We start from the raw sequence: 20,429 nt of genomic DNA, 5'->3' as shown, positions 1-20,429 counted from the left end.
AAGCCAATGCTTCTATAAACTTTAAGGCATCACCCCGAGCTGCAGATTTGGCATTGGTACTTAAACAGAAAAGACTTGAAATACTACTTAACAGGTGCAAATCAATAGGAACTCATGGCACATCCATATCCCCCAAAAAACAGAGATGCAAGAGTTTTTCTTTTTTTCATTTTTAAAGGAGCATTTTATAGGTAAAATAATGCCCTAAAATTTAGTGGCTCAAGCCTATAATCCTAGCACTTTGGGAGGTTGAGGCAGGAAGATTCCTAAAGTCCAGGAGTTTGAAACCAGCCTGAATAGCAAGACCCGATTTCTACAAAAATTAAAAAAGTTAGCTGGGTCTGGTAGCACACATCTCTAGTCTCAGCTACTAGGGAGGCTGAGCCAGGAGGATTGCTTGAACCCAGGACTGGAGGCTACACGGAATTATGATGATACTACTGTACTCCAGCCTGGGTAGCAGGGGGAGACTGTCTTCAAAAGAAAAAAATTTACCACTTTCACTTGGAACACCTATCAAAGAAGCAATAAAACATGTGGGCCTCTTTCTAGAAACCAAATACAAGGTATAAAAATCTGGCATAATTTTTAATATCTTACTTTGTAGGACAGTGAGGTTAGTAGGTGAGCAATATTCTGAACTGCACCATGGTTAAATAAAATTGTTTGATGATCTGGCCCCTGTAAGAAAAGAGAATAATAATAATAATAATCATTAAGAAGAATGATTCATTGTAATAAAACCACATTTACTTGAATGTAGAAAACCACATTTACTGAAGCGTAGAATTCTAAGTTACCCTTTGTTTGCATAAACTCAAGCCCATAAACCAGGACAGACAGTTGGTAATCTTTCAAGGGGCTGCCATATCCTATTCCCCTCATCCTAGTTCTAGAATTGCTGCTTCCTTACCTCTCAGAAAAATAAGGAAGGGGAAACAGAAGCTATCCTAGTACAGGCCCTTTGCAATTATTAAATAGAATACCACTGCAGCAATAGAGCCACTATAAATTCTACATTTTATGTATGTACTCTTTGCGGTATGCCCACAGGAGACAGCGGCATAGTCATTCTTACAATTTAGGACTGAGGAGCTGGGGCTGGCGGTGGGGGTTGGTAGCAGGGAACTCCAAAACTAACTGCAAGAGGAACTAGACCATGACCTAACCTACCTCACTCAACACATCAGGGAAGGTATGAGTAATGCTATTAGTGGGAAAGATGACACTCTATACAGAGAAGTGAATGTCCTTTGGTTTCCATAGTTCTATCTTATTTCTCTTTTTAAAACTATAACTTAAGAGTTGGAAGGTAAAGAGATAGGCAAATGAAGGCATTTTATTTTTCATCACCTCTGTTTTCTACTCATCAATATACTGAAGATCTTTAAAGTGACAGAAGCTAAAGATCATGAAAAGCTTTAAATTTACCACAATTCCTATTCCTTCTTGTCCTACCTCCTCCAATCAATTAACAAAAGGTCAATTAAAGCCAAGACAGGGATGGTATTTCACACTTAACATTACGCAGAAGAGAAAAACATGACCAAAAGGTAGGCTATCTGTCTGGGTTCACCAGAGGAAGCAAAAGATCTCTCAAATCAATTTCTCTAACCTATTATTTAGCCAAGTAACAGCTATCTTGCAGATGCTCATTTTCTCTTGGGTCAAAACATCTATCATTTGAAGTGGGGAGATTAGCATTCATGCTTCTAAATAACACAACAGTCATATACTATTTTACAGGTAACAATCCTCAAACATTTTACATAATACTAAAAGCATCCTTAAAGAAAGTCAGCAATTTCTCTCTAAACACATTTTCAAACTTCTAATTTCTTATTTTCAAACACTATACAGTATCCCACAGTTTACTCATGGAACTTCCCCACTGTATATTTTGGGCACTTTTTTTTTTTTAAGAAACAGAGTCTCACTTTATTGCTCTCAGTAGAGTGTCATGATGTCACATAGCTCACAGCAACCTCCAAATCCTGGGCTTGGGCGATTCTCTTGCCTCAGCCTCCCCAGTAGCTGGGACTACAGGCGCCCACCGCAATGCCTGGCTATTTTTTTGTTGCACTTTGGCTGGGGCCGGGTTTGAACCCGCTATCCTCGGTATATGGGGCTGGCACCCTCCCCAGTGAGCCACAGGTGCTGCCCTATTTTGGGTACTTTCTAATGTCTTACTTCCATAAATACTATGTTGTTACTACAGCTGCATGCCAGTGCAGATCCTTAGGTTATGAGCATAAATTCCCAGAGTACATGGTTTGATATATCTATCATTACATATTCATCCAGCATGGTACAAACCTGTTTTTGTAATAAATGAAAATACTGACATCTTAGGGCATAGGTTTTAGGTGTTTTTTTTTCCTCCCACATAATCCATGCATCTACAGTAATAATTATAGGTACTAGTTACTAGGTACGTATCATGCACTGAGCACTGCTCTAAACACTCTACTCATTGTCTTGTCTGAAACAAAGGAATCCGTAACTTATTCATTATAAAGACAGTGGTGGAGATTGTAATGGAGGAGCCAAAGAAAAGAATAATATTCTAAGAATCTGACCCATTGTTTCTTATCACGTTACTAGAACAGATTGTGAAGATAAGATAAATTGGCCTCAGCTTGTATGTCCACATATTAAGGTTTTTTGCCTTCCTTATTAATTTTGACATCCCAATTTAAACACTAGCAGAGCTTAGCAAAATGGCTAAGTAGGCAGGGTACTGTCTCAGTCTCTTATACCTCACTGTTGTTCCACTTCTGTCTGCAGCCAATCTGTTTCTCTGCTTTGAGGTGACTTAATACAAATAGATTATTTTATATTCAAGCCATTAAATACGTATACAAACAAATACTAAGTACATTCTTTCTCCCATTTTAATACAAATGGCAGAATAGTATATCTACTACTGTAAACCTTTTATTTTCTTTACAATTTATCTCAGAGATCATTCATATCACTACATAGAGTTTTTTCATGTTACTTTATTTAACTAGTACACTGTAGTACATTTAGCTTATCTTCAGTCCTTTACTCCTACAAGCATTGCTTCAATGTATGCCCATGTGCATTTATCTTTTTTTTCTAATAACTGAATCACTTATGGAATATCTTCTCCAACAGAGTTATACTTACAAATGACAGCAAAAAGATCAAGCACACCACAATTCTCTCTGTACATAACTGTACCCTGCTGCTGATAAGATACCTTACTTTTTATCCCTCTAATTCTTTGTCTCAAAAATGGCAGCAAATATTTGTTACAAAAAACCTCTTCATTCTCTCTAAGGTCATACATAAGACCATGTAAATCCAATTGCAAGGAAGGAATTAGTAGCTGAAGTAACAGAGAGGAGGCACAATCATTTGATTCTGCTCAGGTCTCTCATTTTTCTTCAACTTGCATGAACCTGGTGGTTAGTGAGACCAGCATTCCCTGGGTGGGAAGCATGTAAACTCCAAAGTCAGGTCTCAGAAATTGGAATAATTGCTTAAGAAGTGGGAACGATTTAGAAGTTAGAGTTCCAATAAACATTATTATGAATCTTTTTATGGTCTTTAATAAATCAGAGAATTTCATAGATATGATTAGCTTATAATACAAATGCTTTAGTAATCTCTCCCCTTTTTCCTTTCCCCAAAGTATGTAAATTTGTTTAATATTGATAACAGTCTATCCTAATTAGTAATTTAAAGTCTTGTGCCATTTAATTTTAGCTAAGCCCTGTGAGTGAGTCTTAAAACTCGATTAGGATTTTTATTGATTTCGAGCCTACATGCAAAACAGAAGAGCTGAGGATGTGAGGGAAAAGTCATGATCATATGCTAATGGTGCATAACATGGTACAACCTCTAAAAAAGACAACATATATATTCTTTAACTCAGAAATCCCATTTCTTATAAAATTCCTTTAACACAAGGTATTTGTTGCAGTGTTATTTTGTTACAGATTAAGACTGGAAACAAACTAACCATCCAACAGAGGTCTGGTTAAATAATGACATATGCATAGAGTAAAATGTCATGAGGGAGCTCCATATAAGTATACTGACCTGGAATAGCCTTCAACGTAAGTGAAAATTTCAAGGTACACAACAGTATGTATGGTATGCTGCCAGTTGTATTTTTTTAAAAAGTAAGAAATATGTACATAGGTTTTAGGTCTATTTACGTATATATAGATTATCTCTGGGAGGATACACAAAGAAGGCACTTCTCTAAAAGGCATGATAAGATTTTACATTATAGAGAACATTTATTTACAGCTTACTTTACAGCAATGTGAGAAGATCTGACAGATGTACTCCTGGGTATAACGGGACCTGCTAAGCAGTGCCATGAGGTGTGGTATCACTGTGGCATCCTGGGGTCAAAAGGAAAGAAAGCACAGCAACAAGGAACTTAGGTACCATGAATTCATTTGACAAAACATTTCCATAAACAAGTACATAGTCAAGCCTCTTATCTTAATGACTGTAAATCAAGTCTCTTTAAAGAACAGAGCAAAAGAAAAGTAACATAACAATCAAAACTATCTAGGCAAAGGACAAGGAAGGGGCTTCAAAATATTCATCCTTGATAACAAAATGTGAAAACAGGAAATTCTGAATATCTATCCCATAAACAGCATACATCCTCACAATAAAACAAAAGCATTTCAAATACTGACAGAAATCAGTTCTAAAACCAAAATATGAGGTAACTGTTAAGATACACAGTAACAATAGTTTATAAGAATAAATTACTGTATTAAAAGAAAACTTGATAATTTTGATCTCCAAAATGTTATATGGCAAGCATAACTACTAACAATCTGTCATAAAGACTGTATAAGACAAGACAATTTATATGATTAGCAACTTCTCATGTACAGCCCACCCTCTGCCTATTGCTTATTTAACAACCTCTCTTGTAGTATAGGGGGAAAAAAGAAAATCAACTCACCCTGTTGCAGGGTTTTCTAAGAATTTCCATTTATTTAGAATGCAAAAAGATTTAAAAGTCAAAAGGACTTTTTGCCATAACCACAAATGGAAAAGGAGAAAAGACTTAGCTAAACCTTCCTAGTCAATGCTGTCACAAGTCCTACAGCTATGCTTCTCAAATGCCAATGTGCATGCAAATCCCAGGGGATGTTCTTAATGTACAGATTCAGATTCTGTAGGTTTGGGGTAGGACCTAAAAGTCTGCATTCTAACTTGCTCCCAAATGAGGCAATACCATGGTTCCATAGATGACACTTTGAGAATCCTCATCAAAGCCAACAGAGGGCAAGGAAGGCAACTTAAAAAAACATCCTTGTTGGAATGAATAAGACTTGGGGTTTCCTCTGGAAGAAAAGATATAGAGAGGAATGTGTGTTTATGTAGGAAGGACTGCCTACAGAACCACATGACATGTGCCCTCTCCATAGCTACTTTGCCTATGCCCCTTGATTACTGATTACATATTCTTAAAATAGTCACAAAGCCTGATTTTGTATAAGACTTCTGATTATGTATATACAGTCTAACAACCTAATTCTTTGTGTTAACTCAAAGAATTTTCTTTAAAAAAATGAAAAATGACATAATAGAAACCAAAGGTTATTATATTTGTAGAACTGTGTCACAAACCTTGTTTCAAGATACAAATACACACACAGATTCACACATCTGTCTAGCGAACAATGAAAAATCTATTTCTCACTGTAATTGTGGATAAGAGTGTTTCAAAAATATTGGCCAGAAAGTCCTACATTAATCAACAAATAATAAGACACCCTCATAATTCCTGAGGCTTCTGAAACCATTAACTGACTCCAAATGTCTTTGGATCATGCATATCCTCTGATCCTAGCTTGGCGAGTAAGTCGCTTGCAAGCTGGTTCTGTCTCCTTTCCAGTTGAAACTAACAATGATACCCTCCCTACATTAGGCTATCCGCCCAGGATACCTGTCTATTCTCTCTTATATAAATCCTTTCTAGACTGGTCTCTTTCTATTTCTATAAATCTTATCCATTATTTAAGACACAAGTCAAATTCCAGCTTCACTACATATAAACAGCTAACAATGGTCTTTTTTTTAAACAGTGTGTAAATTCCTCAAAGTTTGAGATCTTTTAAAATTCAAAGTTTTTCACTTCTTCACAAAGCTGAGAACATCTGCTATTTGCAAATAAGAACTCAAATACTCCTTGAAACTTTTCTATATAACATGTTTATGATGAGTTTGGAAATGCTAAGCAAATGAGGAGTAGGAGTAGTGAAATACAATGACTAATGACTCAAAAACATTTAAAACTCACTGTATACAGTAGCTCTTCTGGAGTGACAGGACTGGTGAAGATGGTACGTAGGCATCGGAGGCAAGCCTCAATAAACTTCAGGTCTGGGGACAACAGTCCTATTTAATGGAAACTAGATTTGTGACTCATTCTTCCAACTGGCAACACTGCAAACTGATTCTAATCTTTACTAGTACAAAAATGGCTTCCCTACGTACCTTGCAGTAAGGCAGGGATAATATGGCAGTCCAGAAGAGACTTGACATTGTTTTCAGTACCCATAGCAAGACTTCCCAACACCACTGCACATTCAGTTTTCAGCTCTGTGCTTGAGGTTTCTTGCTGAAGCAAGTACAACAATCTAAAAAAAAGGAACTTGATAAACAGACTAAAAAACTTAAAAGAAAATTAATGTGACAAAAAAGGGCTATATACTCCCCATACATACATACGTTCCTAAAAATATAGGTAGTTGAGCTTATTCAAATCCCACTGGAAACGGACATTTGTTTCTATCTGCTAATTCAATAAAGAAACATCTGAGAAAACATCTAGAGAGATTTTCTTCATTTTGAACAAAAGAACTATTATATAATCTCATTTTTTCAAAACTGTAGAAAGCTGTCCATAAGTGGTCTCTATAGGAACAGCAGCAGCACCACAGTCCATACCTACTGCTTCTTGATGGGTTTCTTCAGAATACAAAGATAATGTCAAGTGCTGCCAGATCTTAAATCCAAACTAGAATGGACCCTGAAGCCAGAACAGTAGTGCAGAGAATGCAGAGGTCTAGCCGAGAAGGAGTATTTAGAGCCCCTATACACCTTTCCAAGCCAAGGAAGCTTGCTTTCTTCTCTAATTCTCCTATTCAGGGAATAAGATCTTCTTATTTCCACTGCAGAACAGCTTAGCAAACAACTACTCACCAGCTCCAACCCTCTACCATGTAGGACATCTCCCTTATGTTCTAAGGTAAGACCCTAAGGCCCCTAAAGTTCTATTTATATACACTCAACACAAATCCCCTAAGACAGACTTCTAAGACCTTTCTGTTCACTAAAGTATGTATTTGAGGTCAGTAACATTAAAGATATTAAAATCATTCACCCCATATCAAAAGACAGAAAATAGGAGAGAAGAAAAAAAGTCAAAATATTTAAAGATCCTGAAAGAAAAACTTATAGCAGTTGCACATACAACTTAGTTCTGAGTAACAGAGGTATAGAAGAATTCACAAGACTATCACAGCCTGTCCAAAGGAACCTTTTTAGGTCATCAGAAGAAGAAATCAAACTCTCTATGTTAACTTAACTTAAAACATAGCAAATTGTAAAAATTAGAAGCTGGAAAAAAAAAGTCAGGATTGAAAACCAAGCAGGGTGTTTTTTCCCTTTAAATTCAAAAACGCCTTGAGATACCATTAAATTATCCACTCACACAAAAACTGCCAGGGCTCTACCAAGACAAGGAAGAAAGTATCAGGATGGTATACACTGCTTGTGTACCCCACAACCGTTTTCATTGCTGGGTCAAGGATTTTTCTGAATTTCTAAAAAGTATTATATATTCACTTCTTATTCCATTCTTTGTTTCTTTATAATTTTTTTCCTTAGAGATGGTTCATATTCTTCAAAACATTTATTATTTTAAAAATAGGATACGCGATATTAAAAAAAAATGGGTCTCATGATTGAGAGTGAGAAATAGATTAAAAATTTAGTATGAATGGCAGAAAAAGGAGTGAGAACAGACATACCTTGGAACAGCTCCTAAAACAATGAGATTGGCTTTCTGCTTGTTGTTTCCAATTACCGCATTTTTCATGTCTCTGAATTCAGGGAAGAAAAAGTTAAATATATATTGAAACACACACACACACACACAAAAAAAAAAACAACCAAAGATCAATTCATTCCACTTTATTATACAACATCTCAGATTTGCAAGTACAGAGCTTAGTGGCAAAGTCAAAGCACTGACATTTTTTTCACTTGGCATGTTTAAGAGATAAGTACTTAGAACGTATGAGTGAACACAAGGTCTATAAAACAGTAGAGTAGTGCAGAAAGTGGGAGATATCCTGAGTACTAGCAAAAGACTTTCAATAGAGTTGAGTTCCAAAAATGATATCTATAACCCTTCGAAATATAGGCCACCTTTGCATGCTTAGCTCTGGGAGTAGGAAGTCAAACAATAAAACTGTTTTAGGGATTACTCTGTTCACTTTTTCCCCCTTTTTCTGACTTCTTTTAGACTATTTCTTAAGATTCTATTTTATCATCTTTATTGTCTTACCAAGTGTACCTCTTTGGGTTTTGCTACCTTTTTTTAAAAGCTGCTTTAGGGGGCTGGGCGGTGGTTCACACCTGTAATCCTAGAACTCCAAGAGGCTGAGGTGAGTGGATCACCTAAGCTCACAGTTTTGAGAACAGTCTGAGCCAGAACGAAACTCCATCTCTAAAAAATAGTTGGGTGTTGTGGCTGGTGCCTATAGTCTCAGCTACTTGGGAGGCTGAGACGAGAATTGCTTGAGCCCAAGAGTTTGAGGTTGCTGTGAGCTATAATGCCATGGCACTATACCCAGATGACAAAGTGAGGCTCAGTCTCAAAAAAAAAAAAAAAAAGTTGCTTTAGAATTTTCAGTGTAACTTTTTAAACTCATCAAAGTCAACCTTTCAGTGATATTATCCAGTTTCACATGTATTTTAGGAGCTTTGCAACTGTATATTTCTTTTCTCCCACCCATTCTTCGTGTTTGTCATACATTTTATTTTTAAACTGGTTAGAAACAGCATAATATAGTGTTACTATTTTTGCTTAAGCAGCTAATTATCTTTTAAGAAGATTTTTTAAAAAGCAAAAAAAATCTTTTATATTTTCTCAGATGTTCATCAGTATTTTTCATTCTAGTTATACAGACGTCTATACTTCACCAGGAGCAAAAATCTATTCCACCAATTCGCGGTTGGTTCCAAAGGATATGTGGAGGAAAAAAAAAAAACTCAAAAGAAACCCAGTATTACTAATAACATGTTTTAAAAAATAGTTTCCCTAATTGGTCAGTACTGCTGAGCACAGAACATTATATGGTTCCATATAGCAATGATTCTCAAAGCAGGGAGGAGGCATTACAACCCCAGAGGAGCATTTCAGAAGTTTGTAAGAGTGTCTGGAAATTTCTAGCCACAGTTTTATAGACAGACAAAAAACTTCTCACACATTTTGTTAAAACAGTTTTTCAGTACTGTACCTACTGTGTAAATAAAAGGGAGAGATACTTTTTATCAAAAAAGCTATTAATTTTGGACAATCAGATCACAGCACAGTGGTACTCAGAGTATACAAGTTGTCAATAGCACTTATCTTTATTAATCTACATTTGCGGCTTTTGCACTCACACTACTACATCAAGTTTTCTTGCAGTTAGGCCTAAGCATCTACATACTGAAACATTATAAAGTACCTTCTCTTTTATTTATCTTTTACATTATAAATAGAGAAAGCATATCACTTTTGGAATTATGTACATGAGTAGGTTATAGTTTTTATGAATTTAATTTCAAGATAGTACAAGGGACATTACAAAATATTTATAATAAGGGAAAGTTAGGTCTGATGATGTTAAGACCACTGTGACATGGGATCGGCACCTGTAGCTCAGTGGCTAGGGCACCAGCCACATACACCAGGACTAGAGGGTTCAAACCCTGGCCCAGGGCCTGCCAAACAACAAAAACAACTACAACAAAAATATTGCCAGGCGTTGTGGCAGGTGCCTGTAGTTCCAGCTAGTTGGAAGGCTGAGGCAAGAGAATCATTTAAGCCCAAGAGTTTGAAGTTGCTGTGAGCTGTGATGCCACTGCACTCTACTGAGGGCAACATAGTGAGAGTCTGTCTCCAAAAAAACAAACAAACAAACAAAAAAACCCAGACCATCATGACACAGTCTTAAAGTTCTTAGCGTACCCATTTGCTTCATATCCCAAAATAGGCTCCACTAAATACTCATCTAGCATCTCTTTTGACTTTCCCTCTTTTACATAGCAGAGCTCTGTAACATATAGAAATTTCTTGCCAATTTGGAAGTTACAATCCTGAAAAAGCTATATAGTTGTAAAAAAAAATCTTGTAGAAAGAAAAAAGTTCTTTTAAAAAAAAATCAACAAAACAAATGTTATAGTCAGCGTATTTCCAATACCAACCACATTCACTGGCATTTAAAAACTTGGAAATAATTAACCCTTCTCCTTAATTAACTTCCTTGGTTATTGCAGAAAATACCTTAGTGGCTCATGATGTGCTAAGCAGATTCTCTCCCACAATTCTCTCTGCCATTTTTGAATGGCATTTTTACAAGTTTTGAGCCAAACACTGAAATTGCCTGGTCTTTTCTTCCATTAGCCTCAGTGTCTGAGTGCAGGTCAATTTTTTCAAGGCCTGATCTATTCCTCTCTGTAAACTAGCCTTCAGTTCTAAATGGTTTACCAGAAATAAGACGCAATGTCTGCTTCTTTGTGTGAATGAAGTTTACTAAGGTGTTTACCAAATTCTGACACACAACTATAAAATTACTTGCCAGGCACAATGGGTCATGCCTGTAATCCCAGCACTTTGGTAGGCTGACTTGGGAGGACTGTGAGCCAAGAAGAAGTTGGAGACCAGCTTGGACAACATAACAAGACCCTGTCTCTATGAAAAAATTAAAAATTAGCCGGGCATGGTGCTGGGCTCCTATATTTCCAGCTACTTAGGAGACCAAGGCAGAAGAGTTATTTGAGCCAAGGAGTTTTAGGCTGTAGTGAGAACTGTACTCCGAAGTGGGTGATAGATAAAAATGCTGTCTCAAAAAACAAACAACCCCACCCCACCTAAACTATTATGATATCAAAGCTCCAATTAGCAAAGGAGAATTAGTAAGAGAGTGTACATCTAAGTTCCTGCCTCCTTATAAAAGCCTGCCCTCTATTTTCTTCTTAGAGGCTTAGTTCCTAATTATTAGCTTATAGACCCCAACCTAGCAGCCTGTCATTTTCTTTCTTCCTTTCCTTCCTTCCCTCTCTCTTTCTGCAAGCCCATTGTTTCACACTGTCATTTACTATCTTCCCTATTCTCAACATGTTTTGTCTATACTAATGCAGAACATTCATCTGTCCAGCAGCTATTTATTTAGAATCTATTTTATACCAGGTACCATTCATTCTGGATATTCTCTTATTCTGCGACTCCTGACCCTAATATTTTTTCAGTTTTCTCTCCATTTTTCCTAAACTAAGCAGAAATGGTGTCCCTACATCACCACAGAACCCATTCCAAACATCTGAAACCACACCAAAGTAAATGTTTTTATAAATAAAAGCAAACAAAAGGCCCTCCAAACCAGTTTTCTAGTTCTCTTCTTAATAGTTTACAAAAAGGACATGAAGGAGGCAGCCTATAGCTAGGGTAAATGCAGACTAAAGAGAACACAATTAATAAAACGGACAATGTTTAAAGAAAAATATTCTTGCTAATTTTAATAAGTGAATATGCCTATGCTATAAAAGGAAAAAAATGTTAATAAATTCTATTCATTGTTACTATAAAGGAATGCTAGTATATCATGTCTATGAAGAGTTAAAATTGAAAGAGATGGTAATTATCACGTATTTCCATCTTTAGCAGAGCCAAGTACAATATAGGCCACATTAAGGAATCAATTTTGAAGGCAAGAGGATTCAACATTTAGCCAAATCGATAAAACTCCTTTCAGTTCCCGGAGTACAGATATTCTTTCTTTCTCTCACTCTTTTCTATCCACCCCTCATCTTCTTCTTCTTTTTATTTATTTTTTTAAATTGAGACGGAATCTCACTTTGTCACCTTCAGTAGAGTACTGTAGTATCATAGCTCATAGCTACCTCAAACTCTTGGGCTCAAATGATTCTCTTGCCTCAGCCTCACAAGTAGCTGGACTACAGGCACCTGTCACAACGCCCAGCTCTTTGGGGGTTTTTTTGTTTGTTTGTTTGTTTGTTTGTTTAGCGGGCCCTGGCTGGGTTTGAACCCACGAGCCCCGGAGCATGTGGCCAGCACCCTAACCACTGAGTACGGGCGCCCAGCCTCACCCCCTCATCTTCTTATCCCCTCCTTCATACCTTCCTCTGGCTAACTTTACTCATTCTTCAGTTCTGAGCCTAGCTGTCAATGTCACTTCCTCTGGGAAGCATGCCCTGATACCCCCAGGTCTGAGTTACGTGCCCCTCCTTGGTGTCTCCATCATAAAACACTTATCACTTTGTTAGAATAAAAATCCATCGCCTCTTGAGAGGCAAGAAAGCCAAGCTGATATGGTAATATCACAAAAGTTATTATCAATAGATCATTCATAATAGTGATTCTAGAAAATGTACCACACAGAAATTCATATTTTTGTAAAACGTAAACTCACAACTATCATCCAAGATAGGAAGGAGCATAACAAACTATGTAAGATTTACATGTCAGCTTAAAGTCTGCAAAGCATTTCATACCTACTGCCTCATGTCATCTTCTTCACAATCTTAGGCAGTATTAACCCCGTTTTCCAAATGAGGAAGCTACAAGTTTGTTCTTTTTCAAACCCCAAATTAAATGACAAGAGCCCTTCCCAACCCACGTCTTTTGTGCCAAGTTGTCTTTTGCATTACCTCCAGCACATCCAGGCATTTACAAACTAATGGAAAAGACAAATAAATTTGGTCAATTCATTTTCTTTTTCCTCCTGTGTTTCAATTTCATATTTTTATACAAAATAAAAGTATTTCTAATTTTTAGTCAAATATCTTTTTCCCAGTAGATCAAAAGAATATAATTTCATGCTTACCAACTTTAAATGTTGGAGGATGAGAGCAAATGACCTGCTTATATTTTGCTGAAACCTAACAATTAGGTTTTGAGCTCAGCACTGTGCCAGGCTCTATGAAAAATACAAAAGCATCACTCAGTGAGGTGCCTAAGAAGTCACAATACCTTTGGAGAGACAAAGATAACACTAACAGTGTAAGGCACTGCTATATTATAAATTAAGTGTTTATAAGGCTAAAAGTTGATGCTAAATAAGCTCAACAGGTTTTGAGGCAATGACAGGAAGGAACTAAGATGAATCTTAGAAAATGGTCAGACTTGGATATGTGGATGGGGAGGGGAAAAGGAAAAGCTACTCATAGAAGACCATACTGGAAATAAATACGGCCATGTTTCTGGGTTAATATATGAAGGATTGAAAAAAGGTACACTTTAGGGTAGTCTGGAATATAAAGTTAGAAAAATGATTGTGAGAAGAGATAAACTAAAGGGGGATGGATTAAGGCACAATTATAGTTTTGATCACAGAAGGAACATGAAGGAAGCAGTTACTAAGAAAGATAATACTGAATATGGAATGGATTGGGAAGCTGCTAATAATAGAATTAAGAAGGGCAACAAAGTGGCTGATGCCCCCCACTGCGTGGTCCCAAGGCCCCTATGCTTATCATTATTACAGTACTACCAATCAAATTATGGTAGATTTTCAATTTGGCTATCTGACTTCTTTATTAGATTGTTGAATCCTCCCAAGCAATGACATTATTCATCCTTATATACAAACCCCCACACTAGCATAAGGCCTGGCACTAGGCAAGCACTCATTTTATGTTTGTTGAAGGAATTAATCCTCCTAGGTATCTAGTTATGTGAGACTGATTAGGGTAGCAGCCATAGGAATCATTAACACAAAGGACATTTTGAGGAAGCAGTAAACAAGATGACTTAAAAGGTATAGGATATGAGATACATGACATGTCCTGAGTAACTACTTCATCTTTGGGCGCCTAGGTACAGAAAGCACTAGGAAGCTTAGAGGAGAAATCCCTTAGCAAGACAAGGATCTATCTTGACTTTAGATACAATGAATTATCTCTGAGGTGAGAAAAGCCTAAAAGTAAGCCTTGGGGATATCTTTTTAAATAAGCCCCATTCCTTGGGACAGAGGAAGAGAAGTCAATATTAAGATGTCACAAACGTGCATTTGTCGAAGAACACTTTCAGCTAAAATCTAGCTAAAATCTCAAATTTGCACACTCATAAATGGACTTCTGAAGAAGTACCAACTTTTACATGGAGGTTAAACTTTCTACCTCACTTACTTTCCTTGCTCTGAAAGAGATCAATTTTAGCATGGTAGGTAAAAAGAGCTTGAACATTAAAACACTTACAGTGCCTATTACACCATGTCTAAATTACAGCATTATGAGGGCAATAAAAACCAAGAAGGTAAACACTGAACATTTCTGTTAACATAAAGTATGAGTGTAGTTATTCCTAAACAGTCAAAAAATAGCAGAATTTTAACTGAAAACCTAATATTATCTTAAAATATTATCTTTAAAAGTATTGAAGGCCAGAACCTTAAGCTAAAGGTCAATTACAGATACACTTCACTTAAAGACAAGGATATGGTCTAAGAAATGCATCAGTGGGTGATTTAGATGTGCGATCATCACAGAGTATTTCCAGCCTGCTATACACAGAGGCTATGTAGTCTAGCTTACTGCTCCCAGGCTACAAACCCGTACGGCATGGTATTGTACTGAATACTATAGGCAATTACAACAGAATGGTAAGCATCTATGTATCTAAACATAGAAAAAGTACACTAAAAATATGGTATTGTAATCTTAAGGGACCAGTGCGGTATATGCGGTCTGTCTTGGACTGAAATATTATTATGCAACATGTGACTGTGTATCATTTTTCACTTTGAACCAATATGACTTTTCACTTACCTAAGAGAGCTCTTGTTTGGAATGCTCTGTTCATTTTTGGCCTAATTAGTGTGAACTAGCCAAAATGTACAATGGATACTGAAAACTAAAATCTGACTATAAAGTATGACCTACTTATGTTTATAAGACATTCATCCGTAAAATAAGGGAAAAAAACACCTATTTCCAAGTAGCTAGAATAAAACAACATGGTAAACCACTTAGAAAATTATTTGGACTTTGAAAATTACAAGTATACTCACTGCTCTGTCCCTAAGAGCAGTTTTGGGAGAATGTAATGTATCCAAATATTCAAACAAAATAAGCTTTTGGTTATCAAGTATGATTAGGGAATGAAGAATATTCATATTCCAAATTAAAGTCACAATTGTGAATTGCCAATTTTAAAAGAATTAAATAATGATGATCTATTATTCAAACTAATAGAACTAATAATTCAAGTTATTTTTAGCAATGCTTTCACTGAGGACGTTCCTGAGAAATGGATAGTGAACTTCAGCTCAAGTAAACTTAGACATTTACTAGATATTGACTATATGTATAAACTGAAAAGAACTATGACTTCGTAGTAATTTAGTCTACTCATGTAAGCAAATAATTACTCTTGTGATATAGATTTTTGAAATATGTACAGTTCTGATTTGCATAAAATCATGAAAAATTTAGTATAAATATTTACTTTTCTTTTCACAGCATCTTATGGTTCCTAATGACAAGTCAATGATAATTATGAAAATTAAACACTGGCTCAGAAATTAGAAATTTACTGTATTTAAATCTTTGTTTTATCAATATATGATTACAAATCACCTCACATTCTCCAAATATGACAAAGAGTGGAATGTAATGACTGTATCAATAATAAATACCAAAATAGTTTTATAGCATGCTAATTTTATATATGTAATCATTCCAAAGAACATAAAAATGTTAGAATATTATGGAACAATAGATAATATATATGTAGGTGATTTACAAATACAAAAAGACATACATACACATATATGCATACAAATATATAGGTATTTTTGAGGTTCAAAGTTAGTATCACATATATATCTTAAATATAAACATTTTATCTGTCCATGGGCAAATATTATGTCAGTTTGATTTAGTAAGTTCTGGATAATTCTGCCCTCCCTTTTAACCATAATTCTCTGAATTCTGTTTCAGAGTACATAGTTTTAAGTAATAGATCACTCCATCGTATTTGGTATTAAAGTCATCTTTGTATATGTTTTCCATAACATGTTAAAAAACAACTGATTAAACAGATTCAGATAATATTTTAAAAAGATACTTCTTTTTCAGGATATTTTGAATTTCCTAAAACTTAACCCTTTAACATAAAACTTCTCAAAAACCTAAGACTTCATTTTATGAGAAATCTTATCTTTAGCTCATACAAGAAAATGAGACCTGTCTATATGCTACTGAAATCAAGACACAATTTCCTGAAACCAGGAAATTAAATAATTGCTACCAAAATAAACTTATGATATTACTACATTAAAATACTTCAAAAGATACTTTAGAAATGAATTGTTTGTGAAAATCATAGAATTCTATAACATCTACAAATGCCTCACCAAATTAACCAGAAGTCTAGTCTAGTCTAGCTTTCCAATTCTATCCAACTTTGAAACTATAAAGCCAGCAGCCACATTTATTTACATCTTTTTCCTTTCAACAGACAATATCAACACAGAACCTCATAAGGTTATCTGCTGATCTTTCACTGAGACTCTCTCTTGTAAAAACCAGATCAATTTAGATATGTTAAAAAAAACCCACACATACAATGTTTAAGTACTTTCGATTCATGACCTATAAAAACAGCTAACAAGTTATTCTTCAACTATGAGATTTAATATGATTGAATCAATGCCGTAATAACTTCACACACACACAAAAAAAGTCCAGCAATTGATTTTTAAGTTACATTCCGATCTCCACAATAGAGGAAGCTCCAAATTTGAAATGCAGGGTAGTTTGTGTGACTTTCTGTAGTTGCAAAGGCTAACTTATGACCTACATAGGAACCTAGCCCACCTCTCTTTCCACTCATATCTTACTCCATAACCAATGATCTCCTATTCAGTTATGCATATAACATTCTGCTCCTTTGGAGAAAAAGATTTGATTTTGTATCCAAACCTCTGCTATAATAGGATCATTCAAGTTTATGCTAAATATTATAACAATATTTAACACACTAACATATATAACACTCTAGCAAGAAAGAAACATCAAAAAAATCAGAAGTTTCTTTAAAGTGAAAAAAGTTATCCCTAGATAATCCTCATTCTTCAAGAACTGAAAATTCAGCAGTTCTGATGCTTAACATTATTTTTGAACAGGGGCATACTCAGTGACTAGGTCCTTTGTGATGTGCATTACACACTTTGTTATCTACCAAGTTCCCTAATTTTAGGGGTAGAGCTACAGCTCTAACTCAGCTTGAGTAGACTAGTTATAAATGACGATGAAAACTTTTATTTCTTTGATTTTTCCTGCTACTGTATTATATATGTTCTCTATCTATCTATCTCTGACTATCTATTAGAAATGGGGTCTTGCTATGTTGTCCAGGCTGAACTCAAACTTCTGGCCCTAAGCAATCTTCCTGCCTCAGCTTCCTAAGCCAGTCAGACTAGATGTGGCATATGTTCACAATCTTTATTGAGAAAAATCAAATTTAATGTCGCTAGAATGATAAAATTCTGGTTAGCTTATAGTCAAAGCTGTAATTCTTATCGAATCTCTTATGTTCCTCCAATTAAATATTTTAGATCTAAAGCTATTTTAGCCTCTGTCTTTTCCTTCCCTAAAATGAGTAGGCTGCTTTGGTTGTTTATACTCTATGGCCCCCTCCTTTCTACCTACCTATTTGGGTCTAGTAATGGTCTCTGTGTGATTCAATGGTGATTATATATTGTGTGTAAAAAGGAAAGAACTGGCCAACTCTCTCTTCCTAAATATAATTTTGGTTCCCTTTTTTGTCTATCAATATTGTGTTAAACAAAATTACTTAAAAATTGATAAAATATTAAAAGTAAATTCACTTTCCATTCTCTTGGCAATGTACAGTTAATTTTTAGACAGTGATAAAATTCAAGACACAAATAAGTCAAAAAAATACTTCTAGAGAAAAGGAAGCTTTATCAAATCATACTATGTACAGGGTATCTATAAAGTTCATGTGCAATTTAAATATAATTATAAATTTTAAATTACACACAAACTTTATGGACAACCTGTATATTTCCATAAGATCAGCTCTACTCTAACATATAAAGTGGAAAAAAAAATTTGATGATCTGATCCTTTCAAAGTATAAACAGATTTGAGTATTGTAAGTAGTAATAATATTTCCTAGAATGCGGTATCATTTGCATTCTCTTGCTTGAGTTAAGAATTCTATTCCTGGGCGGCACCTGTGGCTCATTGAGTAGGGTGCCAGCCCCATATACCGAGGGTGGTGGGTTCAAACCCAGCCCCAGCCAAACTGCAACAAAAAAAAAGCCGGGGGTTGTGGAGGGCACCTGTAGTCCCAGCTACTTGGGAAGCTGAGGCAAGAGAATCACCTAAGCCCAAGAGCTGGAGGTTGCTGTGAGCTGTGATGTCACAGCACTCTATCCAGGGTGACAAGGTGAGACTCTGTCACTGAAAAAAAAAAAGAATTCTATTCCCTCTTCCTCTTCTACTTTAAACTTTTTAACTGTTTGCTTCTTTAATTGAAGTTTTCCTTTTTCTTCTTTAAAGAGAATCATCTTATTTTTGAAATTGTTTTGAGGCCAATAATCTCTAACCACTTAAATGACAGTTGACAGGTATCTATAACGTATCAGGCATTGAATTTCAAAATTCTGACTTAATTCTCGCAATAAACTGGCAAGATGAGTAGCACTGCAACTCAAGGAAATTAGGTAACTTGTCCAAGCACACAACTAGGAAGGGACCCCACTAGAAAATGTCAGAACCAGGAATTCAACCCACTAAAGTCCAATTTCAAAGCCTGTGCTCTTTGTACCCTACCATCCCTTCACATAAACAAATTTTGTCTGTGTAGCTAATAGCTAATTATGTCTGAGACTTAATAATTTATCAAGAATAACTAAGGCTATCAAACTACACCTTAGCTGCTCTGTTATAATTCAATCATCCCCCATGTTCCTTTATTGTTTGATATTTGATCAACATTTGAGTAGCCAAGGTGTTCTTTGGTAAATGAAAAATTTCTCAAAGTGACAAGTGACACTTGAATTAGCTCCTCATATCAGATACAATTCAAGATACAAGTTTATCACACAGAATCCTAGATTAATAAATTTAGCTTTCTCCTAAATAACCATAGTAGCATTAATAATGACATGATTTTCTAATATCACTCATTGAACATTAAAGATCTAATATTTTCAATAAATTATGTATTGAGCAATCTTAAGTGATAATTAGAATTATCCTTATACATAACTGCCTGGCTATGTGTAAGGAATATCTGGCTATTGAGAAAGAGTGTTAAATTAAAACCTATCACTCAACCAAGTTGTATGTGTCTGATACAACTCAAATTTATTTATTTATTTTATGGAGCAATCCTTTATTTTTACACAGTTTGACAAAGAGGTTTTTTTTTTTTAAACTAATTTATTTAAAAGATAGATTATTACTTTTCCTGGTAATAAACTAGGCTAAAAAGCTGATCAAATCATTATAAAATCTCTAGTTAAGGGGTCGGCGCCTGTGGCTCAAAAGGGTAGGGTCCCAGTCCCATGTGCCGGAGGTGGCGGGTTCAAACCAGCCCCAGCCAAAAACTGCAAAAAAAAAAATCTCTAGTTAAGAAACAAGAAATATCGTATCTTGTTATTTCTGTAAACTGAGATGATATGAAGGTACGTGTCGAGTATCTCCAGTGGGTCCCAACCAGCTCCTCAACTGAATAGCCAAGCAGCTTTAAATCATTTTTATCTCCATTCCCTTTATAAATTCACATCTGCAAGACATCCCTCCTACAATGCCCAGGGGGAGGTAGTGTCTGAAGAAATGTATAAACAATGCATCCTGTGCCAAGCATGACAGCTCATGCCTGTAATCCTAGCATTCTGGGAGGCCAAGGCCTAAGGATCACTTAAGCTCAGAAGTTCAAGATTAGCCTGAGTAAAAGGTCCCATCTCTACTAAAAATAGAAAAACCAGTTAGGCACTGTGACGATGCTTGTAGTCCCAGTTACTCAGAAGGCTGAGGCAAGAGGATCACTGGAACCTAGGAGATGAAGGTTGCTGTGAGCTAGGCTGATGCCATGGTACTCTAGCCTGGGCAAAAGAGTGAGACTATCTAAAAAAAAAAAAAAAAAAAAA

At 35.7% G+C, this 20,429-nt stretch overlaps 1 protein-coding gene across 2 annotated transcripts in view; it reads right to left on the bottom strand.

Moving 5' to 3' along the window:
• The window catches only part of ARMC8 (armadillo repeat containing 8), a 103,654-nt gene that overhangs the window by 60,056 nt on the left and 23,169 nt on the right, over nucleotides 1-20,429 (bottom strand). For both annotated transcript variants that reach the window (XM_023513021.1, XM_012804987.2), the window contains exons 3-7: nucleotides 8,043-8,114; nucleotides 6,505-6,647; nucleotides 6,308-6,405; nucleotides 4,290-4,382; nucleotides 601-681 (exon numbers count right to left, since the gene is read on the bottom strand). In XM_023513021.1, the coding sequence (XP_023368789.1) occupies nucleotides 601-681; nucleotides 4,290-4,382; nucleotides 6,308-6,405; nucleotides 6,505-6,647; nucleotides 8,043-8,114 (487 nt within the window). The remainder of the gene's footprint in view (nucleotides 1-600; nucleotides 682-4,289; nucleotides 4,383-6,307; nucleotides 6,406-6,504; nucleotides 6,648-8,042; nucleotides 8,115-20,429) is intronic.

Source organism: Otolemur garnettii, unplaced genomic scaffold, assembly GCF_000181295.1.
Source record: "Otolemur garnettii isolate 467f Iridium unplaced genomic scaffold, OtoGar3 scaffold00032, whole genome shotgun sequence".
Taxonomy (NCBI): domain Eukaryota; kingdom Metazoa; phylum Chordata; class Mammalia; order Primates; family Galagidae; genus Otolemur; species Otolemur garnettii.
Note: the sequence above shows the minus strand (reverse complement) of the source record. Positions and strands in the feature narration are given on the sequence as shown.